This window comes from Xyrauchen texanus, chromosome 3, assembly GCF_025860055.1.
Source record: "Xyrauchen texanus isolate HMW12.3.18 chromosome 3, RBS_HiC_50CHRs, whole genome shotgun sequence".
Lineage (NCBI taxonomy): Eukaryota > Metazoa > Chordata > Actinopteri > Cypriniformes > Catostomidae > Xyrauchen > Xyrauchen texanus.
The window spans coordinates 48,850,528-48,869,823 of record NC_068278.1 but is presented as its reverse complement, the minus strand read 5'-3'; the positions used below and the strand labels follow the sequence as shown (position 1 = coordinate 48,869,823).

General features: G+C 36.7%; 1 protein-coding gene across 2 annotated transcripts in view; it reads right to left on the bottom strand.

Moving 5' to 3' along the window:
- Positions 1–9,911: 9,911 nt before the first annotated feature.
- LOC127626815 (acetoacetyl-CoA synthetase) overlaps positions 9,912–19,296 on the bottom strand; it is a 46,447-nt gene continuing 37,062 nt past the window's right edge. For both annotated transcript variants that reach the window (XM_052102881.1, XM_052102889.1), the window contains 6 exons: positions 15,960–16,073; positions 14,742–14,867; positions 12,484–12,553; positions 12,256–12,314; positions 10,145–10,347; positions 9,912–10,055 (listed from right to left, as the gene is read on the bottom strand). In XM_052102881.1, the coding sequence (XP_051958841.1) occupies positions 9,918–10,055; positions 10,145–10,347; positions 12,256–12,314; positions 12,484–12,553; positions 14,742–14,867; positions 15,960–16,073 (710 nt within the window). In that variant the 3' untranslated portion in view covers positions 9,912–9,917. The remainder of the gene's footprint in view (positions 10,056–10,144; positions 10,348–12,255; positions 12,315–12,483; positions 12,554–14,741; positions 14,868–15,959; positions 16,074–19,296) is intronic.

The window sequence follows — 19,296 nt, the reverse complement described above, 5'->3', positions numbered from 1 at the left end:
AAGATGAATCGCGGGATGCGCATATGACGAGTTCTCATTATTTCTTCTCTGTCGGTCATTTCGGAACAATTTGCAAGAATAGTGTCATGTATGAATGCTGTATATGATCTCAGACATCTCAAGATACATACGCAAATGACATGTAACAACATTTGGACTACAGACGAATTGTCATATTGTCATCATAAATCAGTACAGCCTCATAACTCGTTCTTGAACGAGACGTTTTTCTTTTGTGCTTGTTTCTTTAGCCTCCATTTTCATGTAGCAGAATTATCATTATGATAATAATAAATAACACATGGCAGGGTTCCCAAATAAGTTTTCACCAAGGGCCAAATTCTGTCAACAATACAATGTCAAGGGCCACGGTCATCAATGTAATGACAACGTTTTGGTGCTGCTGCTATTATTAATTAATATTATTGTTTCTATTATTAAAAGCGTCACATATAAATATTCAGATTTTGTTCTTTTCTCGGTATTAGTAGCCTGTTTTATTTATTCAAACAAGTATGAACATTTTGTATACAGATACACAAAACTACACAAATTTGCTTGCTGGGAAAAAATAAACTTTATTGAACAATTTGGATCTCCATGTACTATACGCAAGTAAATTGCTCCAGCTCATCTCCAAACGGGATCTACTCCCTGCACTTTCACTATTTGCAAATTCAATTATAAGACCTATTATTTATATTTTATTGAATGCATTGTATTTAATACATTTAACTAATTACGTTTATTGTAACATGTTTATATTTAAAACATTTATAATATTTGTATACATTTGAAATTTGTAAATATATATATTCTTTTGTTTTTTGTATTTTCTGAATGTTTTAGCATTGAAGTACCAGCTTTACAGGTCAAGTACAGAGGTTGCACTACAAATATTAGAGGAAGGGATTGTACAATTTTTATAATGGTCTATTTTATCCGTCCTATTTCAAAGTCAACACTTTTTCACAACTTACATTACTTATGATTCTGTTTGAGAGCACAGAGCATGTCTGGTGACATTTGGCACATCCTCCTCAGCACTCAATACTAGATGAGAGTCTAGTAAATGTGCATGGCGAACAATAAGCTTAGAACCATGTGATATGTTACTTTGTTTAGAAAACCCATATACTTCAGAAAATGAGAAATATGTCATTAATCCCTTAATTATTTTACCATTAAAGAAAAAATTATTCACAAAGCTAGTCACTTAAAAAAGCCTTTATATAATACATTTTGCAACACTGATCTTAGAATGTATTTTTTTGGGCATGCCCAATTCCCAATGTACTCTAGGTCCTCGCGGTGGTGTAGTCAAGGGTGCAGAATTTAATAGGGCCGCTAGGGACATGTCCCTACAAATATCTAGCAACTACTGAATTGTCCCTAGCAATAATTTTGGTCAAACGATTAAAATATATAACCATTGTTGTCTGTTGGTGTCTTTATTTATTTTTATTTTATTTAACCAGGAAACCTGTCATTGAGATTAAGAATCTCTTTTACAGGAGCATCCTGGCCCAGACAGGCAGCATCAGAACTTGTGGTAAGCAAACGGTTAACGGATATAGTTCTGTACGAGTCCCACCACCCTAACCCACATCACTAATAGGATTGGCTTTTGCCGTTTCTTGCTAACGTGTGAGAGGCTGCAGCTATATCCAGTTTTACGAAGCACCAAAGCTCCACCAACTAGATGCGCATCATCATGCAGGCTACCGGTAAGTGAGGAAGACACCATCTTTATACCAACAGTTGGTGGTGTCATAGTGGGCTATGGCACATAACTAGTAATCAGAAGGTTACTGGTTCGAACCCCACAGCCACCACCATTGTGTCCTTGAGCAAGGCACTTAATTCCAGGTTGCACCGGGGGAATTGTCCCTTTGGATAAAAGCATCTGCCAAATACATAAATGTAAATGCAACAGTTCTTTGCACAAAAATACAGGACAAATGCGTCAAAAATCTCATATTGATTCATGGACAGTGCATTTTTTTCAATCATGGGATGAGTGGCAAGCCTAAACATTAATTTGTATGTGTGTGTGTGTTTGGTAATTAGGCTATTTTGGTGATATGCGGAGTCAGGATGGCAGCCAAAAAAAAGAAAGGTGGCCATTAGAAGCTACTTTACAACAAGTCAAAGTGCAAGTCACTTAAAATATTTTCTCAGTTGCTAATGTGTAGAGTCAACAATAATGGTAATAATAATAATACCTTACTAAGCCATAAATGTTTTTCCTCACTGTTCATATGGCATGCATCAATGTGTTATTTTGTAAGGTCAGGTGACAGAAGCAGACCTGCCAGGTAGTAGCTCAGACAGAGCAGGAGGAGAGGCAGGTGGAGAGGTAGGGTCAAAGGTGAAGAGTGATTCAGTATTTTGACAAATGTTAGGCTGACAATGTACTGTATTGGTTCATCAATGTGTGTTTGAAATGAGAGCTTTGAATAGGCACATGTTGTTGTCTCATTCATATGGCATGCATCGATGTGTTATTTTATCAGGTGACAGAAGCAGTCCTGCTAGGTAGTAGCTCAGACAGGGGATGTCATCCCTCTTGTTGCAATAAATATGAAAAAGCATCCCCCTCGTAAAACCATCATCCCACCGTACCATCCCCTTTAGATCAATTGTGTTATGTACTGCTAATCATGCAAGTAAAATATAAAATGTTCTACGTTTGATACTTAACAGACTTTAAATAATGGCGATTTGCTGGTCAGAATTGGATTTTGACATGTGTAAGTTTGCCAGATTTCTATAAGTGAAATCCCCCAATCAGATCTGGACACATGTACAGTTTGGATATATTCTAAAAGACATAGTTTTATTTATATGTAGAAACACTGGCAATCATGAATGTCAGAGTTTGACTTGTCCTTCCTTGTGTTCACATGAAACTTGCTTCACTGAATGTAATGGAAGTTTTCAAAAGTTTCGTGCACTTTCACAAGTGGCCAAGAGAATATTATATTTATATATTATATATCTTGTTTTTCTTAAAAAAATTAAAAAAAGAGAGAACAGAATGTAAGGGATGACAAGTTTTCAGTTACAGCGTGTGCATGTTTTTAACTCAAACAATTTTCAGGGTTCCACCCATAAAACGCTTTTGTACACCACTGTTTAAGCATCCTTCATAGAAACACACTTCATTTACTAGTTCTGTTATTGGAGTAGAAAATATGCGTGTCTGTGACAGTGGGCGAGCAATCTATAGAAAAAAACTTTTTCATGATCATAACGTGGATTCTTTTCACAAGATTCATCATAAAGTACTATTACACAGGGTAATAGGTGCATATTATGGCCATGTGTCCGAAGTGTCATTGATGAAGTGATGCTAATTTTTGTCCAGCTCGATTACATTAAAAATACATAAAAAAATGCAATTCATACAAACCATTTACTTCAATACACCTGTTCCATGAGGAGCATATTTTCCATTTCTGAGTTTAACATCATCCTGATATTGTTTGGGGGCCTTAAAAGTGTCTCAGGAACATACTGATAAATAAAATCTCCCTTTATGAGTGTTGGCTACCATATCTATAAATAAAGGCTTTAGATTACATGAAATTGTTGTCAAAAGTCTATCATAAATGCAAAACTCCTCAACTTCCTGAAGGGGGGGGGTGGGGGCAATTTCAAAATCAAACCGACTTGCCTCAATCCGGGTGGCGAAGGACGAATCTCAGTTGCCTCCGCGCATCTTATCACATAGCTTGTTGAGCACATTACCACGGAGACCTAGCGCATGTATCCACGCACAAGAACTACATTATAGCAACTATGAGGAGGTTACCCAACGTGACTGTACCCACCCTAGCAACCAGGCCAATTGGTTGCTTAGGAAGCCTGACTGGAGTCACTCAGCACACCCTGGACTCGAATTTGCGACTCCAGGTGTGGTAGTCAGTGTCTTTGCTTGCTAAGCTTCATGTAATTGCCCTTTATTATATATATATATATATAACAAAAAAAATTTACATCTTCTAATTTGTTGTATTGTATTCACTGCTTGCATTGTTTATTTTTTTTTAAATATTGTCTTGAAGCAAATGTGAAAAAAACTTGAAGACAAAAAAGTAAGCAGCGTCATAATGGTTTCCGCCTCTGCAGACACGCAACTCGTTATCCACCCTTTATTTTTTATATAATTTGGGACATATGCAAAGTATTGTGGGCTGGGCCGGATATAGGCATTAGAAGGGGTGGGCTAAGCCCAAAATTGTACTGGAAATTTGTAGTATTTTTCTTGCCACACGCTCTCTCCTCCTCAGCTCCCCAAGATCACGCTGCGGGTGTTTGCGAAATACTGGATCTGAATTGTAAAGCGCAATCCCAGCCAATATTAGCTGATGGTACCATTCTTGATCATGGCTTGAATACAGTAGTCATGTTTTAACTCAAACAATTTTCAGGGATCCGCTTTTGTACACCACTGTTTAAGCATCCTTAATAGAAACTTCCGAACACGAAAACTGGTGAGTATCAAATATACAGAATGTATGAGAGTCCTAACTGCACATCAATATGAAGAAAGACAAATCCCAGACATTTATAGCCAATTTTGAATTCCCGGCCGGATGCTTTTTTTCCGGGTCCAAAAAAAAGAGGTCATCTGGGAAAGAGAGGGTGTATGGTCACCCTAATGATATAATGTATTTTATATTAAAGCAATATCACACGAGCAAGAGTGCGATATGGCCCTACATCAGCACTGTTGTGATTACCTACGGCACTCGGCCTGCTGCCGAATCACAGCAGTGCTGATTTAAGGCCATATAGCATGATTGCGTGTGTGATATTGCTTATATACAACAGTTCAATGAACTAGTACATTTTTTACAAATTAGGAAAAACTGAATATGGTCATAAAAAATGCATTTCTGCACTTTCTTACGCCATGGATCAGAATCTGCATTTGCTGGTTTAAACCAAATGATGCGTCCAAGCCTCCGTTAGTAATTCAAAAATGTCACTTCAGAAATAGTATCATGGCTTGTACTGTTTCGAACTTCTTTGAACTGAAGTTTTTGGATAAACAATTGTGGATGTGTGTGTGTGTGTGTGAGAGAGAGAGAGAGAGAGAGAGACTGAGTGTGTGTGATCACCTGATGCCACACCCAAGCAGAGATGCTGTCAGCTTTCTGAAGGTCAGCTTTCTCAGTGGAAAAATAGCGTCCAAGCAGGGGTATTTCTCCCTATGGCCGGTGTGCAAGTGTTGATTACTATAGAAACCACAATGTCCTCCGGCATTTTAAACTGCACCAATTGTATAATAAATCAGTCAGCTGTAATGAGCCCTAATGCAGAAGATGTTAGTTTAAAGCCATTTAAAGCCATTTCCTAGCTTTAGTAGTGTAGAGTAGTAAGTGCAGTAAGTGATAACAAAGAGCAGTTATATGTAAACAGCTGACCTGGATTCACTTCACGTTACTTAACTGGCTCATATTACACAAAAATGATATTTTGATCTTCCTCCACCTGCTGGCTAACATATGTAATGTCAAATAAAGAAAACACAGATCTGCACTGCTCTTACATTTTAGTTTAGAACGACACTAACAAAAGCAGAGTGATACACACACACTGTGAAGCGTCAGAGTGCTGATGGTGTCAGACCATCAGTAATCATGGAATGTCTCATGTCCAATCAGATTTGAGGACCGGAACTAACTGTTGTATATTCTACAATAACATAAAAATTATATGTAGGCCTATACCGATCAGCCACAACATTAAAACCGCCTGCAAATATTGTTTAGGTCCTCCTCATGCCGCCAAAACAGCACCAACCTGCAACTCAGAATAGTATTCTGAGATGCTGTTCTTCTCACCACAATTGTACAGAGCGATTATCTGAGTTACTGTAGACTTTGCCAGTTCAAACCAGTCTGGCCATTCTCTGTTGATCTCTCTCATCACAAGGCGTTTCCATCTGCAGAACTGCCCCTCACTGGATGGTTTTGGCACCATTCTGAGTAAATTCTAGACTGTTGTGCGTGATTGGTGTATATATAAAAAGTGGCTGGTAAAATTGGGCATTCACCCACCACTGTGGCTGGTGGCCAAAAGAAAGTTCATTTCAAACACTTTCTGGAACCATTTGTTGCATATTGTAAATTTTTCCAAAAATAACAGTATATATATATACATATATATATGAAAAAAAAATTGTATCATAGTCCTTTAGTTTCCTATTTTGTCTGACCACAAAGCACTTGAACATGTATGTTATGACTTCAGAGTCATTTATCTCAGTAACCCCCTGTTATTGGACACTTTTGTTGCTTTATTATTATTATTACTGAATTTCTGCAATGCTAACTAAAAAGATGTGATGCTACAGTATATCCACACCGATAAGTCTATACATAAATTCCAAGACCACAGTTGTGTCGACCAATGAAACTAAAAATGACAGAGTATGCCTTTAATTTTATTCAGTGTCCAAGAGGAGAGAATTTTTTTCTAATAATTGCAAATAATTTTCAAGCCAAATTACTAATTAACAAAATAACAAATCTATTATAATAAGATGTTCTCTTTAATTTACACACTTATTCTGTTTAATTGAGTACCAATTCCTGTTTAATAATTCAACATGTTAATATGTATTATTAGCCAGGAATTACACTTGCAATATATAGTTACACAGCCTTAAATAATCTGCACACATGACTACTAAAAGCAATTAGCATTGTCTGATGTGGAAACAAAACTGTAAAATCATTTATGCAGAATAAAGACAATATGCCATGCTGAGTTCTTAAGCGGTATTTAATTTTAAGTACAATAAGCATCTTTATACATGAAATACAGTATGTTCCTAGTGGACTCAACTGAAGCCGTCCATTGATATATAGGCATAAAATATTTATAACAAATATACCTTGAACTGTATTAGTAATCATTATTCACATTCAGCAATGAGCAATTCTATTTCAAAGCAGGAATATTACGTTAGCCATTGAGAAGAGAGCACCTCGCATTTAATAGTAGTACACCAAATACATTTAATGTAATGTAATGCAACATTAACCTAAACAAAACCTTACATATAAAAAGTATTTCCAGTATTTCCATGTATAAAAAAATTTAGCAAAATAAAAATGGAAAAGATCTCCAAGGAATGTTCAGGAAATTGCTGGGAGTATGGAAATATAATTTGTAGTGCAACTTCATTAGAGGTTTTGTTGGGGAGACAAACATTTTTGAAAACATTATAGCATACCGTAAATTCTTGGGTGACTATAAAAAAATCAAAATAAATAAGGATTTGGTAGCTTTGCTAACATCCTTCATCCAAGACTAGGGAAGTCTGGGGCATATGGTGGCACAAGGCTGGGCATGAGGCGAAACAGACCCGTCCCTGCCTGAACGGAAAATAAAGGACTGATTTAATTCAAGCGGCATGAACAGCTGCTTAACATCTGTACCACTATACCAAATGATATTCAGTTTGAAAAAGTAGTCATTTAAAGGGCCATTGTACCATAGCCTGAGGTTCATTTATGACATTAAGTCTAGCTTTTATATACACACACACACACACACACACACACACACGTAGTGTTTCCATGTTTTATGGGGACTTTCCATAGACATAATGGGTTTTATACTGTACAAACTTTATATTCTATCCCCCAAACCTAAACCTAACCCTCACAGAAAACTTTCTGCATTTTTACATTTTCAAAAAACATAATTTAGTATGATTTATAAGCTGTTTTCCTCATGGGGACCAACAAAATGTCCCCACAAGGTCAAACATTTCGGGTTTTACTATCCTTATGGGGACATTTGGTCCCCACAAAGTGATAAATACAGGCGCTCACACACACACACACACACACACACACACACACAACATTAAAACCACCTGCCTAATATTGTGTTGGTCCCCCTCGTGCCGACAAAACAGCGCCAACCCGCATCTCAGAATAGCATTTTGAGATGCTGTTCTTCTCACCACAATTGTACAGAGCGATTATCTGAGTAATCATAGACTTTGCCAGTTGAAACCAGTCTGGCCATTCTCTGTTGATCTCTCTCATCAACAAGGCGTTTCCATCTGCAGAACTGCCCCTCACTGGATGTTTTTTGTTTTTGACACCATTCTGAGTAAATTCTAGAGACTGTTGTGTGTGAAAATCCCAGGAGATCCCAGGCGCTGTTTTGGGGCACGAGTGAGACCAACACAATATTAAGCAGGTGGATTTAATGTTGTGGATGATCGGTGTATATAAAACCACTTGCTTAATATTGTGTTGGTCTCACTCGTGTATATATATACTGTATATATACACAGTAGATATATATTATTAGTTGAATTTCACTGAGGACACCAAGTAAGGTATCCTCACTAAAGTCAAGTGGATTAATAAGATAATTTTTTCCCCAAACATGCAACAAACCCAGATTATGTTACATTTCAATAAACCCATGTTAAATAAAAAATGTGCACAATTCCAAAAACAAGGTGATGGTCCAAAACAATATAAACTTGGCCAAAAAGAAATATGACCCCTACAAAATTGAAATGTACATCTAGTACTAGCCTGTAAGACTTCTCTGGAGGAAACGACTGCAGAAATAACATTAGCTGCATAATCTATTTTTCTTAATTATCAAAATGCCACAAACTATCTGTTTTTTGTTGTGACTAGATAAAGCATATAATCTTCCAACTTCACAAAAGTCTCTGTGCAAGTGTGGATAATTGGTTCTGTGATATGCTGGAAAACAAGTGTAAATGCATCAAAGAATGCATTATATAACATCAACAAAAAAAAAAAACTTTGATATTTGGACATTCCAGTGACTACCTCAAGGTTAGCAAGATATAATTTCGTTGAAATGATCTTGCTGATTTCAGAAAACAAAAAAATGTGGTTTTCTCATATGTGCACGCTGTGTATATTATTTGTAATACATGTAAAAATATATATAAACCTTTTGAGGCCAGTGAGCTACATTGGTTTAAATGAAATCTTAATAGTGCTCTGGTATCTAGCATATTTTCTACAACAGATCTGGGGATGGGATATAGTTAAAACATTTATAATACAGTCTGGTTTCTAGACAGAATATCAAGCTTTTGAGGGAAAGAAAAATATGCATAAATTAGATGGACATCATTACAACAACTGTTTGTAGATCAGGAAACTGTACCAGCTGGGCAAATACTGTGTCTCACAATGCTAGTTGATTGTGCAAACAGTTGGTTTGCACCAAAGTAGTCAGTGTTTCACCTGGACAAATGCCTCACATTATTCAAAAATCTGCTTTAATAAAAATTACCTCTTCCTCAAAGATAGCAACATTCAGTTACTTAACATTGTATTTGACTCGTGAATACGAGCACAATTAGTGTCATATTAAAGCCTTAAATTACAAATGCCTAGATTTTAAAAAGCCTGCATTAAGGTTAAAGGGACGATGCATCAAAACTATATGAGGTGAATTATGGAACTGACATGGTAGAGGGAAAAACTGATTTAGTCTCAAACATATTGTTTGTGAGTTTGTTAAGTCGCTTGGGAATAATGTTTGGTGGATGCAATAACAGACGCAGATAAAATGTCCCTTTGAGATGTAACACCTCTGGAATCTCATAAAATGGCACTCAGTTGTCTACCCAAGAGAGACTGATTTGCACTTCAGTAATTCAGGACATATTATATGTACAGATTCCACCAGTTCAGCAACTGTGTATGAGAGTTTTGAGTGTTCGAACAAGTGCCGGATAACTCTTCTTAGATGTTTGAAAGCTCTATAATTCCTGCAGATGGTCCAGAGTTCCAACATGTGTCCACAGAATCTAAACCCTACGAAGGGGACCCAGAAATTCGGACCTTGGGCCAGGAGTTCAGATGTTTTGTATCTCATGCAGTTGATCAGAAGTTCTGGAGCTCAGGTAAGTTCTTGTAGAGGTCCAAGGAGTCAGCGTTTGAGAATGCCCCTCGCTGAATTACCTCCTTACCTGCAATCACCTGTTTGACTGCAACCTCCACTTTCTTACCGCTGATAGTGTACTGCAGACATACCAAGGAGTAAAATAAATCAGATCGAAAAAGTAAAGTGAGACTGAAAGCAAACCGTAGTAGAAAAGAAATGTACTCACCGGGATGTCTTTGGTTTCCAGTATCAAGGCAGGTACGTGTCGTGCAGAAAGAGCAAATCTGATAGCACTACGGATCTTCCCAACTAGCTCTTTACTGAAGGTCTTATTGGGTCCCATCTTCAAAAACAGAATCACCCTCTCTTCTCCATCACTGTTGTACTGGGGGACACAAAGGCTGTCGGATACTTCCTCAAAGGCTTCCACTGGTACAAGAGAGAGCATGACAAGGATCTTTTATAATTGAAAAGCTACTTTGTCATGTTTGTACAAGCTAAACCGGATCTTTCATGATTAAATGGACTAACGCCTCCTTTTGTGTTCCACAGAAGAAAGAAAGTAATTTAGGTTTGGAACATCTTTGAGGGGGGGAATGAACGATGACAGAATTTTCATTTTTCTTTGACCATCTTAGTTCACCCAAAAATGAAAATTCTCTCCTCATTTACTTACACATCTGGGATGGCATGAGGGTAAGTATGACTTTCTTTCTTCTGCAGGATACAAATTAAGATGTTTAGAATAATATGTCAGCTCTGTAGGTCAAAGCAATACAATTGAATGGTGACCAGACCTTTCAAGGTCCACAAATTACATAAAGGCAGCATAAAAAGTAATCCATTCAACTACAGTGGTTTTATCTATGTCTTCAGAAGCGATATGATAGGTGTGGGTGAGAAACAGATCAATATTTAAGTTAAGTTATCTAAATAACTTATTTACTATAAATCTCCACTTTCACATTCTGCAAGTGAAAGTGAAGCTTTATTAGGGCTGGGTATTGATACAGTTTTCTCGATTCGATTCTGATTCACAAGCTTCTCAATTCCGATTTCAATTCGATATTGATTCTTGTGGAAATATTTCAGTTACAATGTCCCTTTTGCTTACATATGAAATAAATTCCCTCCAATCTAATCCTGTTAATTATACAGGGGATCTTCTAAATAGGTACATTATGAAAATATAAATTTTGCTAATTATATTTTATTCGCTTTTTTTTATCACTTTGGTCAAATTTTAGCTTTTAAAAAATAAACAAATCCATGAATTAAATCAATAAATATGATATTACATTGTATATATAATTTTTTGTTACATGTTTTTGTTTAATGGCATAATTTGTAAAATTTATAGGTATTTACGCATGCTAAAAACCGGTTCTGTCTCTTTAAAGAAACGGCATTTCTCTAAAGAGCGTCTGTAAATGCAAATTAAGGGGAGAGACTACAATGTCTTTACTTTATCCGTCCTATGCATGATTAGAATTAAATGGTTATTTTTGTTTTGTTTTTGATCAGCAACTGATATATAGAACAGAAAGAATATTAAAAGAGACTCCACCACTATACTACACAATTACTGGTGAGTAAAATGAAAAAATTTACCAGCCAGTTGCTACATTTATACATATTAGTCCGATAGCACGAAATTTGGTTGCTAATGCAAGTGATTTCCTCACTTGCAGGATTCAGCATAGACTAAAAGATCGATCTTGGGATTTATGAACTGATATCGAGATGAAGATGCATTGGAAAATCAATATTTTTACCCACCACTAAAATTTATATTAAAAAAGGATTGAAATATGAATCTGTTTCTCAAGTGATTGCATCGCTTCAGAAGGTATATATTAAACCACTGGGTCGTATAGATTACTTTCACGCTGCCTTTGTGATTTTTGGAGCTTGAAACGTCTGGTCACCATTCACTTGCATTGTATGGACCTACACAGCCGAGAAATTATTCTAAAAATGTTAGTTTGTGTTCAGCAGAAGAAAGAAAGTCATAAACATTTAGGATGGCATGAGGTTGAGTAAATGATGACAGAATTTACATTTTTGGGTAAACTATCCTTTAAATGACAGATTACTTGTTTAGCAGGTAACCACCTCAAACTACCAAAAGGTATTGCTGGTTTTAAGATTAATGTGCATTTCAGGCTTGTTTGGCCTGGTCATCCAGCATAATTACACTCGTCATCTTAACCAGGCTTTACCATCTAAAACCAGCTAAAAACCATTATCTAAATATTCAGGCTGGTCTAAACTGTGGGCTACAATTCTAAGCTGTTTTTTTTTTTTTGTGCAGGAAAACAAAGTGAAATATCTCACCAATATTATATATTTCTGAGCTCCCAAATCGAACACCATTAGGATTCAAGGTTCCATCACTACAAAAAAATACAAACAGAACCAACACTGCTTTAGTATAGTATAACATCTAACAGTGTGACTAATGTAGGAGTATTGTCCTACAACGACTCAGCTCTACAGAAAATAGAAAAGATTATGAAAACCTGCATTTAAGAGAATTAAAATTTGTCATAAAGAGATGCTTACCTTCTCCCCAGCATGACAACTCCTCCTGTCTTTGGGTTTATCTTACAGTAATCACCATGGGCCCAGACTCCTGAATGAACAGGTATGCACACAAATTAAATGGATTGAGAGGAATGGACAAATGGTTATAGACAGAAGCAGCTATTGTGAACCTAAGCAGAGATGTCTAACTGCTGGCAGGTTGAGAACGCTAATGAGGCTGAACTGTCCTGATTGGCCTTTTCCTACATCTCCATACTGTCAGCAATGAGGCTGCAAGGAGATTTTTTCTTGTGCTAACAAAACTTGGCAGGGTGTTTTTTTATTTATTTTTTTTGCCCTCATAAATAATTTAATCAATACGGAGGAAAAAACTGCAGTCACGTTCCTTAACAAACTGAAACGGCATGTTTGTTTTCTAAATCAGAAGGATGACAGAAAACGTGTTTCCAGGGACCACGTCAAAACTTGCGCTTTCATTGTATGTTGAAGTATGTCAATGAAAGTAAATTGTGACTAGGGACAGAGCAGCTTGGACGTTTTGCTAAATGTCTCCCTTTGTGTTCCACAGAGGAAAGAAAGTCATACAGGTTTGGAATGACATGAGAGAGAAAAAGAAGACAGAATTTTCATTTTTGGGTTAACTATTCCTTAACAGTATTAAGGAGCCCATAGTATGCTAATTTATAGGTTCATGATTTTATTCTGGGGGTCTACTAGAATAGGTTTACATGCTTTAATGTTCAAAAAACACATTCTTTTTCTCATACTGTACATTTCTGCTAAACCCATTTTCATACTCTGGCTCAAACACTCTGATTAAGGTCCTGTCTCTTTAAAGCCCCCCTTTCCGAAAAGCCCAGTTTGCTCTGATTGGTCAGCTGGCCTAGTCAGTTGTGATTGGTCAACCGTGTAGAGCATGTTGGAAATGTAACGCCCTAACATAACTGAGTTTCAGCTTTCGAGTCTTCCTGTGCATCTGTAACTATGGTAACAGTGGCATCAATTCTCCAGCTCTAGCCAGAGTCCAATAATTAAAGAAATAATGAAAGTTTGGAAGAACAAGCTGATCGACCCGAACCACTTTCGCAAGCACTGTACACTGTTGATTATTGTGAACTAACAAAGCTTCAAGTAAAAATCACAGTGCATCCAAGTTAGTCATCTTTTCCTGGAATGGGGGTAGCCAAACATTTTTTGCCCAGGATATGAACGGAGAACAGAGGCTTACTCCCGGTTGGACACTACCAGGTGTATAAGAGAGTTAGTCAGCAAGTTAGCCGTGGACTACCGTGGATAGTGGCTGTAACATTACAGCATGTAATTATATAATTATATATGACACTTGAGATAAACCATTTTGTTACACAGTTTTAGGTAAAAGCCGGCCCACAGCTGAATAGTAAACACTTACCAAATCAATAACATTACATAGCAAGTTAGCCGTGTACCGTGGATTGCAGATTTTAAAACAAATCAGCGCCTGTAAAAATAAATCCATCTCCACACTTGATCACTATTCATGATAGTAAGAACGACAAACAATCTGCATAATTCTACACAACTGTAGGTAAAAGTGATTAAATGCAGCTGATTAACCAAACTATTTCAACACAATAACATTAGCTAGGAGGTTAGCAGAGGTCTACAGTTGTGCCCTGGGTGTACACCATAACTAACCCACAAAAAACTCGGCATTTGAACTCTCGGTAGCAGATAAATCTACAAATAATCAAGCCTACTTACAGGTTCTGATCCTGAAGCACCAGATTGTCCCAACAATGTGGGAACTGCACCATCTTTCAGGAGTAACCGACTTGAAAATCCGGCATTGGTTGTGATTGTACTGCTGAGGAATAGTCGTAAAAATTAATTTTAACCACTGATTCTTCAATTCGTCTGCCTTTGGAAGTCCAAACAAAGAGGTTTTGCTTTCGCAGTGAAGAAAACAGCGTCTTCTCGACATGGTGTCAACACTAACCCAACTCAGCCTGGCCTCGGCTAGAACTACGTTTGTTTGAGGGCGGGTCAAAGTAGCCCTTAGGCGGGCATTATGCATATGTTACATAGTGACGTAGATACTTTACGGAAGAAATGGCTGGACTATAATCCTTGTAGTTCTTGAGCTGTGTTGTCTGTGGGAGTGAGTAACTCCCTTTTGCGTGGACTTTGTGCTTTGTAACTTTTACATGCACAAACAGCTATATTACACACTAAAGGAAAGATAAAATCCCAAAAAGCATAATAGGGCCTCTTTAAATCTGAACGATGGGGGTTACCTGGGAAGGTGGAAAAGTAGGCTTTGTGGTATTTGCTGCTATTCTCGTCATTCCAGAAATGAGTGGGCTGGCATGGGATAGGCTTCAGACAAACCAGCTCCCCACTCTCCCCCCACACAGGCTTACCTAAAACACAAGCACAACAGAGTTTTTAAAGGGTAGTTCACCCAAACATAAAAAATACTCATCCTCATACCATTCCAGATGTGTATGACTCTTTATTCCACTGAACACAAACAAATACTTTTAGAAGACTATCTCAGCTCTGTAGGCACTCACAATGTAAGTGAATGGTTACCAAAAGTCTGAAGCTCTGAAAAGCACAGAAACGCAGAATAAAAGTAATCCAGTGGTCTTCAGAAGTGATGTGATCGGTGTGGGTGAGAAACAGATAAATATTTAAGTCCTAACTGCCCATTAGGTGGCGATATGCACAAAGAATGTGAATCGCCAAAAACAAAAGAAGAATGTGAAAGTGGGCATTGACTGTAAAAAAGACTTACAGTCAGTAACGTATCATTCACTTGGGGGCATGGTTTAGTTTAGGGGAAAACAAATCCTGGTGACCATAATAAGCCATTCATTCTTATGAGGAAAACGAAGAGAAATATCCAAATAAGCTGAATTTTTTGTTGTTGCTAAACAAGAAATACATAAAAAGCTGTGCAGTTTATTCATAGCTTCTGATAGGATCCCCATCAGGCTTATAGGAGGATGATCTGAAATCTGCCGTACTGTACTTCAATAATTTAGCATGATTTGTGATATTTATTCATCTTTTAATTTTTTTTTTACTTTTAATAAAATATCTGCTGCAGATATGCACATCCTGTGAGGTTTTGACAGGTATCTTCTCAATTAATTATTTGTAGTAACAGCAGTTTTCTTATGGCTTCTTTTTTTTTCGGTTGGCAAGAGATAAAACTTCAGTTCTGTGATTTTGGCTTTGTTTAAAGTGCAAAGAACTACACAGCTTTTCGGCCAAATCTAGCAGATGTTTCTCCCTGTTTCCCACCATGAGTTGACGGGGCCTCCTTGCTGACTGTACAGTGTCTATTCAACAGATGTGACAGGTGAGCGAATATCACCAAATTCGCAACAGCTTCCAACATGGCTCATCAAATTCAATTTGAGACCAAACTTTCTATTTTATTAAAACCAGCAAACCACCAAGCCTCCAAACCATAAAATCAGAGATAAACATGAGCCACATTTTACCTTCACAGCTCCAGGACTCCACGGCCATGCCCAGATTCCGCGCCTGAATTTCTCCTCTGTAAATGGGCACAGTCATGTTCTGTCCCATAAAGCATGAAATGATGTCTGTGCCACCTGGGGAAACATTAAAGATGTTTAGATACAGTTTCAAAGATGGTCAAAATGTTAAAAGAAAAGAGAATCTCAGCTTTAAGGACAAATTCAAAGACAGATTCAAACGGGTCATATTTCACAATGTAGAAATGACATTTCAGAGACAGAGAGTATCTTCAGGCCAGATCAAAAAGGTCCAGAAATATACTGCCCTGCAAAAGCAAAAGACCTTAACTCACTAGAGTGTGAAACTGAGAAAAATGACTTTAAAGTTTCTGTTTTGTCCAGACAAAAGTATTATAGGTAGGACTCCCAAAATTTCACAACTAGTTGCTATACTGAAGAAATGTTTGTATGCAAAAAATATTGAGCTCAAAATTGACCTTTGACCCTTGTTTGGCAGTTACTGTACTCTGCCTTTGTATCATGTGCCAAAAATCAGGAGTCATGCAAAGGCAAAAGGTCAGTAACTGACATATAATCAATATTTACTTGCTGTTCACCATACTTACATCCATTATAAGAACACCTAACCAAGGTCTAGTCATCATGGTATTTGTTTTAAATTATATAGAAGACCTTTGGTTGTTCCTATTTAGTGCTATAATGATCAGGATAGTGCGGCAACACTAACACAGTTAAACAGTATAACAGATAAGTTACTTTGCAGTACAGTATGTACAGTATGAATAAATACAATAAATATTTTCACAATAAAGATAATTTAATTATAATTGAATACAAAGGTATATGTATTTAAATGCAAGATATAGAGTAATAATTAATTAAACATTGGACCAATACATTAGAGATTAGAGACTGCTCATTCCAAGTTTTTTACTGCTCAAATAAAATCTTACTGAAAGCTAATTTTTTGAGATATCAACCTAAAATTTGGAAAACAACTTGTCCATAGGTATATATGACAAAGCATTCTTGAAATACAACCATTTAAGTTTGGATAGTGATTTTCATGTCTATGCTAAAAAAGGGGAGGGGTGACAGTTAAAGGGTTAAGGGCCACCAAACTGCTCAAGATGCTCAGTCAACTGAACTCGACTTGGATTACTACTTTTTAATTCTGAGATAATATAGACAGAGTATACCGAAAAAAAGTTGGAATTACTTTTACTATTTAGGTTAGCCTACTTTGTACGGACGTTAGCGATAACCAGCTGTAAAATCTGACGTGAACACCTGCAAGAAGGAAATATGGCTCAAACACGTATGGATTGTTGTGGATACAGCAGATGACGTGCATTGCTATGGATTATATCTTCTATTATACCTTCTATCGGATTGCATGGAAAGGTAGGATGCCTCTGTATTTAATATTTGGTTTTCAGCATCTGATGTGAGGCGAGTGTCAGCGTCAACGTTAGCGCTAATTTACGTGATACAGATTAAATTTAGCTAGCTCCGGGCTGTCACTGACATTGACAGATCTGAACCATCGCCCTATCACATCGCTATCACAGAGTAATAATACAAACAAGCAGTCGGCAGTCGGCAGTCTACACTTTATTTCAAAGATGTGTCGTGTGTATGTTACGCGGTTTGGTGACAATAAAAGAGCGGTAATCTTTTACAGTATGACAAAGCCAGAGTACAGTAACATCACAGCGGCACCGTAACATCTCTCTTGATGCCAGGCGAAACAAAGTCAGAACACCTTAACTCAACTTCAGCGTGCCGGAACAAAGGCTAAGAGCCGTAACAACTGTTACGGCATTCTGCTGTGGTTTCTCGTATGGTTTTGGATGTTACGGTTGTCATAGCCCTTTAATTTCTCGTTAAAACAATCAAATTGACTCACGATATTTATTCACATGATAAAGGAGGTCTTGAATACCCCAAAAATGACATTAACTCATTTTTAACCAAACATGATGTTACGGCGTTTTGCCTTTGTAGGGCAGTATAGTTGACTTTTCTTGCAAACGGATGGGATGTTTTAGTTAATTAAAATATAAACATGCTGGGATCATTTGCAGGTAGCTTTGTTCTCCTGCCTTCATTTATATGGATAACTGTTTCTTTACTGCCCCACTTTCTTATCGATTTGTTTATCAGACACAATAATAGCAAGAGGAACAAGCTGAACAAAAGTGCCCAAAGATTAATTTGGTCCAATACATTAAGGCCTTTCTTCAGCAATGAATTTAGCCTACAAGTTACTTCTCTACACTGAAAATAGCCTGCTGCATATCCTTAGTGCGTATCAAGCAAACCTTTTGCTAGCAAAGGTAGTTTCAGGACATTTCATCAAACTTAATGTGAGGGGAATGTATTTAATCATGCTGCAAAAAAGCGATAGGGAGTTCTAATTAGTCATTTACAGTAGCTACATCACATCCAAAGAGGCAAAAAGTACCATTAATCGCAAAGAAAACCAATAAATCATACGTAGAAGTGATAAGAAAGGACTGCAATTGCAGTGACTATACATTTAATGAGTCACCCATTATGAATAGGGCTGCAGCTAACGATTATTTTGATAAACGATTCATCTAACGATTATTCAACTATTCTGCGATTATTGCACCGATTAATCATTAGCTCTTAACTATTATTCAGCTTGTGTCCTGACTTAAAAGGTTATATTAAACGTGCTTACTAACAATAAAGAGGGTATAATCATCTTTTAAAAATCCCTCTAAATGTCATTCACTGAATTAACGGGAATAAAATCTTTTTATTAGGTTTAATTCAGTAAAGAAATTCACTGCACCCAATCCTATTGTTATCAAGTGTTTTTGTCTTGATTTCTATTTAAAATTGTCTAAAAATCCTTAAAACAAGATAAATTTACTTAAGAAGCAGCATATAAAATATTTAGACTTGCTTTAAGAGAATGTATCTTAAATATAAGTGTATTTTGTACACGTGTGTATTTTTTCACTTGGTTATAATTCTGCGAGTGCAGTAAGGATAAAATATACTTATATTCAAGATCTATTCTCTAAAAGCAAGTCTAAATATATTATATGCTGCTTCTCAGGTGAATGCATCTTTTTTAAAGGATTTTTACATTGTCAGATAAAAAAATAATTCTTCTGCAGTATAGCTGCTAAAGAAAATGTGCATTGTTTTAAATGAGTTTTAGATATTTATATTGGAAAACAAGCCAAAACAAATCATACATGTACTTTTTTTACAGTGTATAAAGGGGCGGAGACTACCCACTCTCACCTTTATGTTCACTTCAATCCATCTTTAACTCACAAAAAAAAAAAACTCTCTC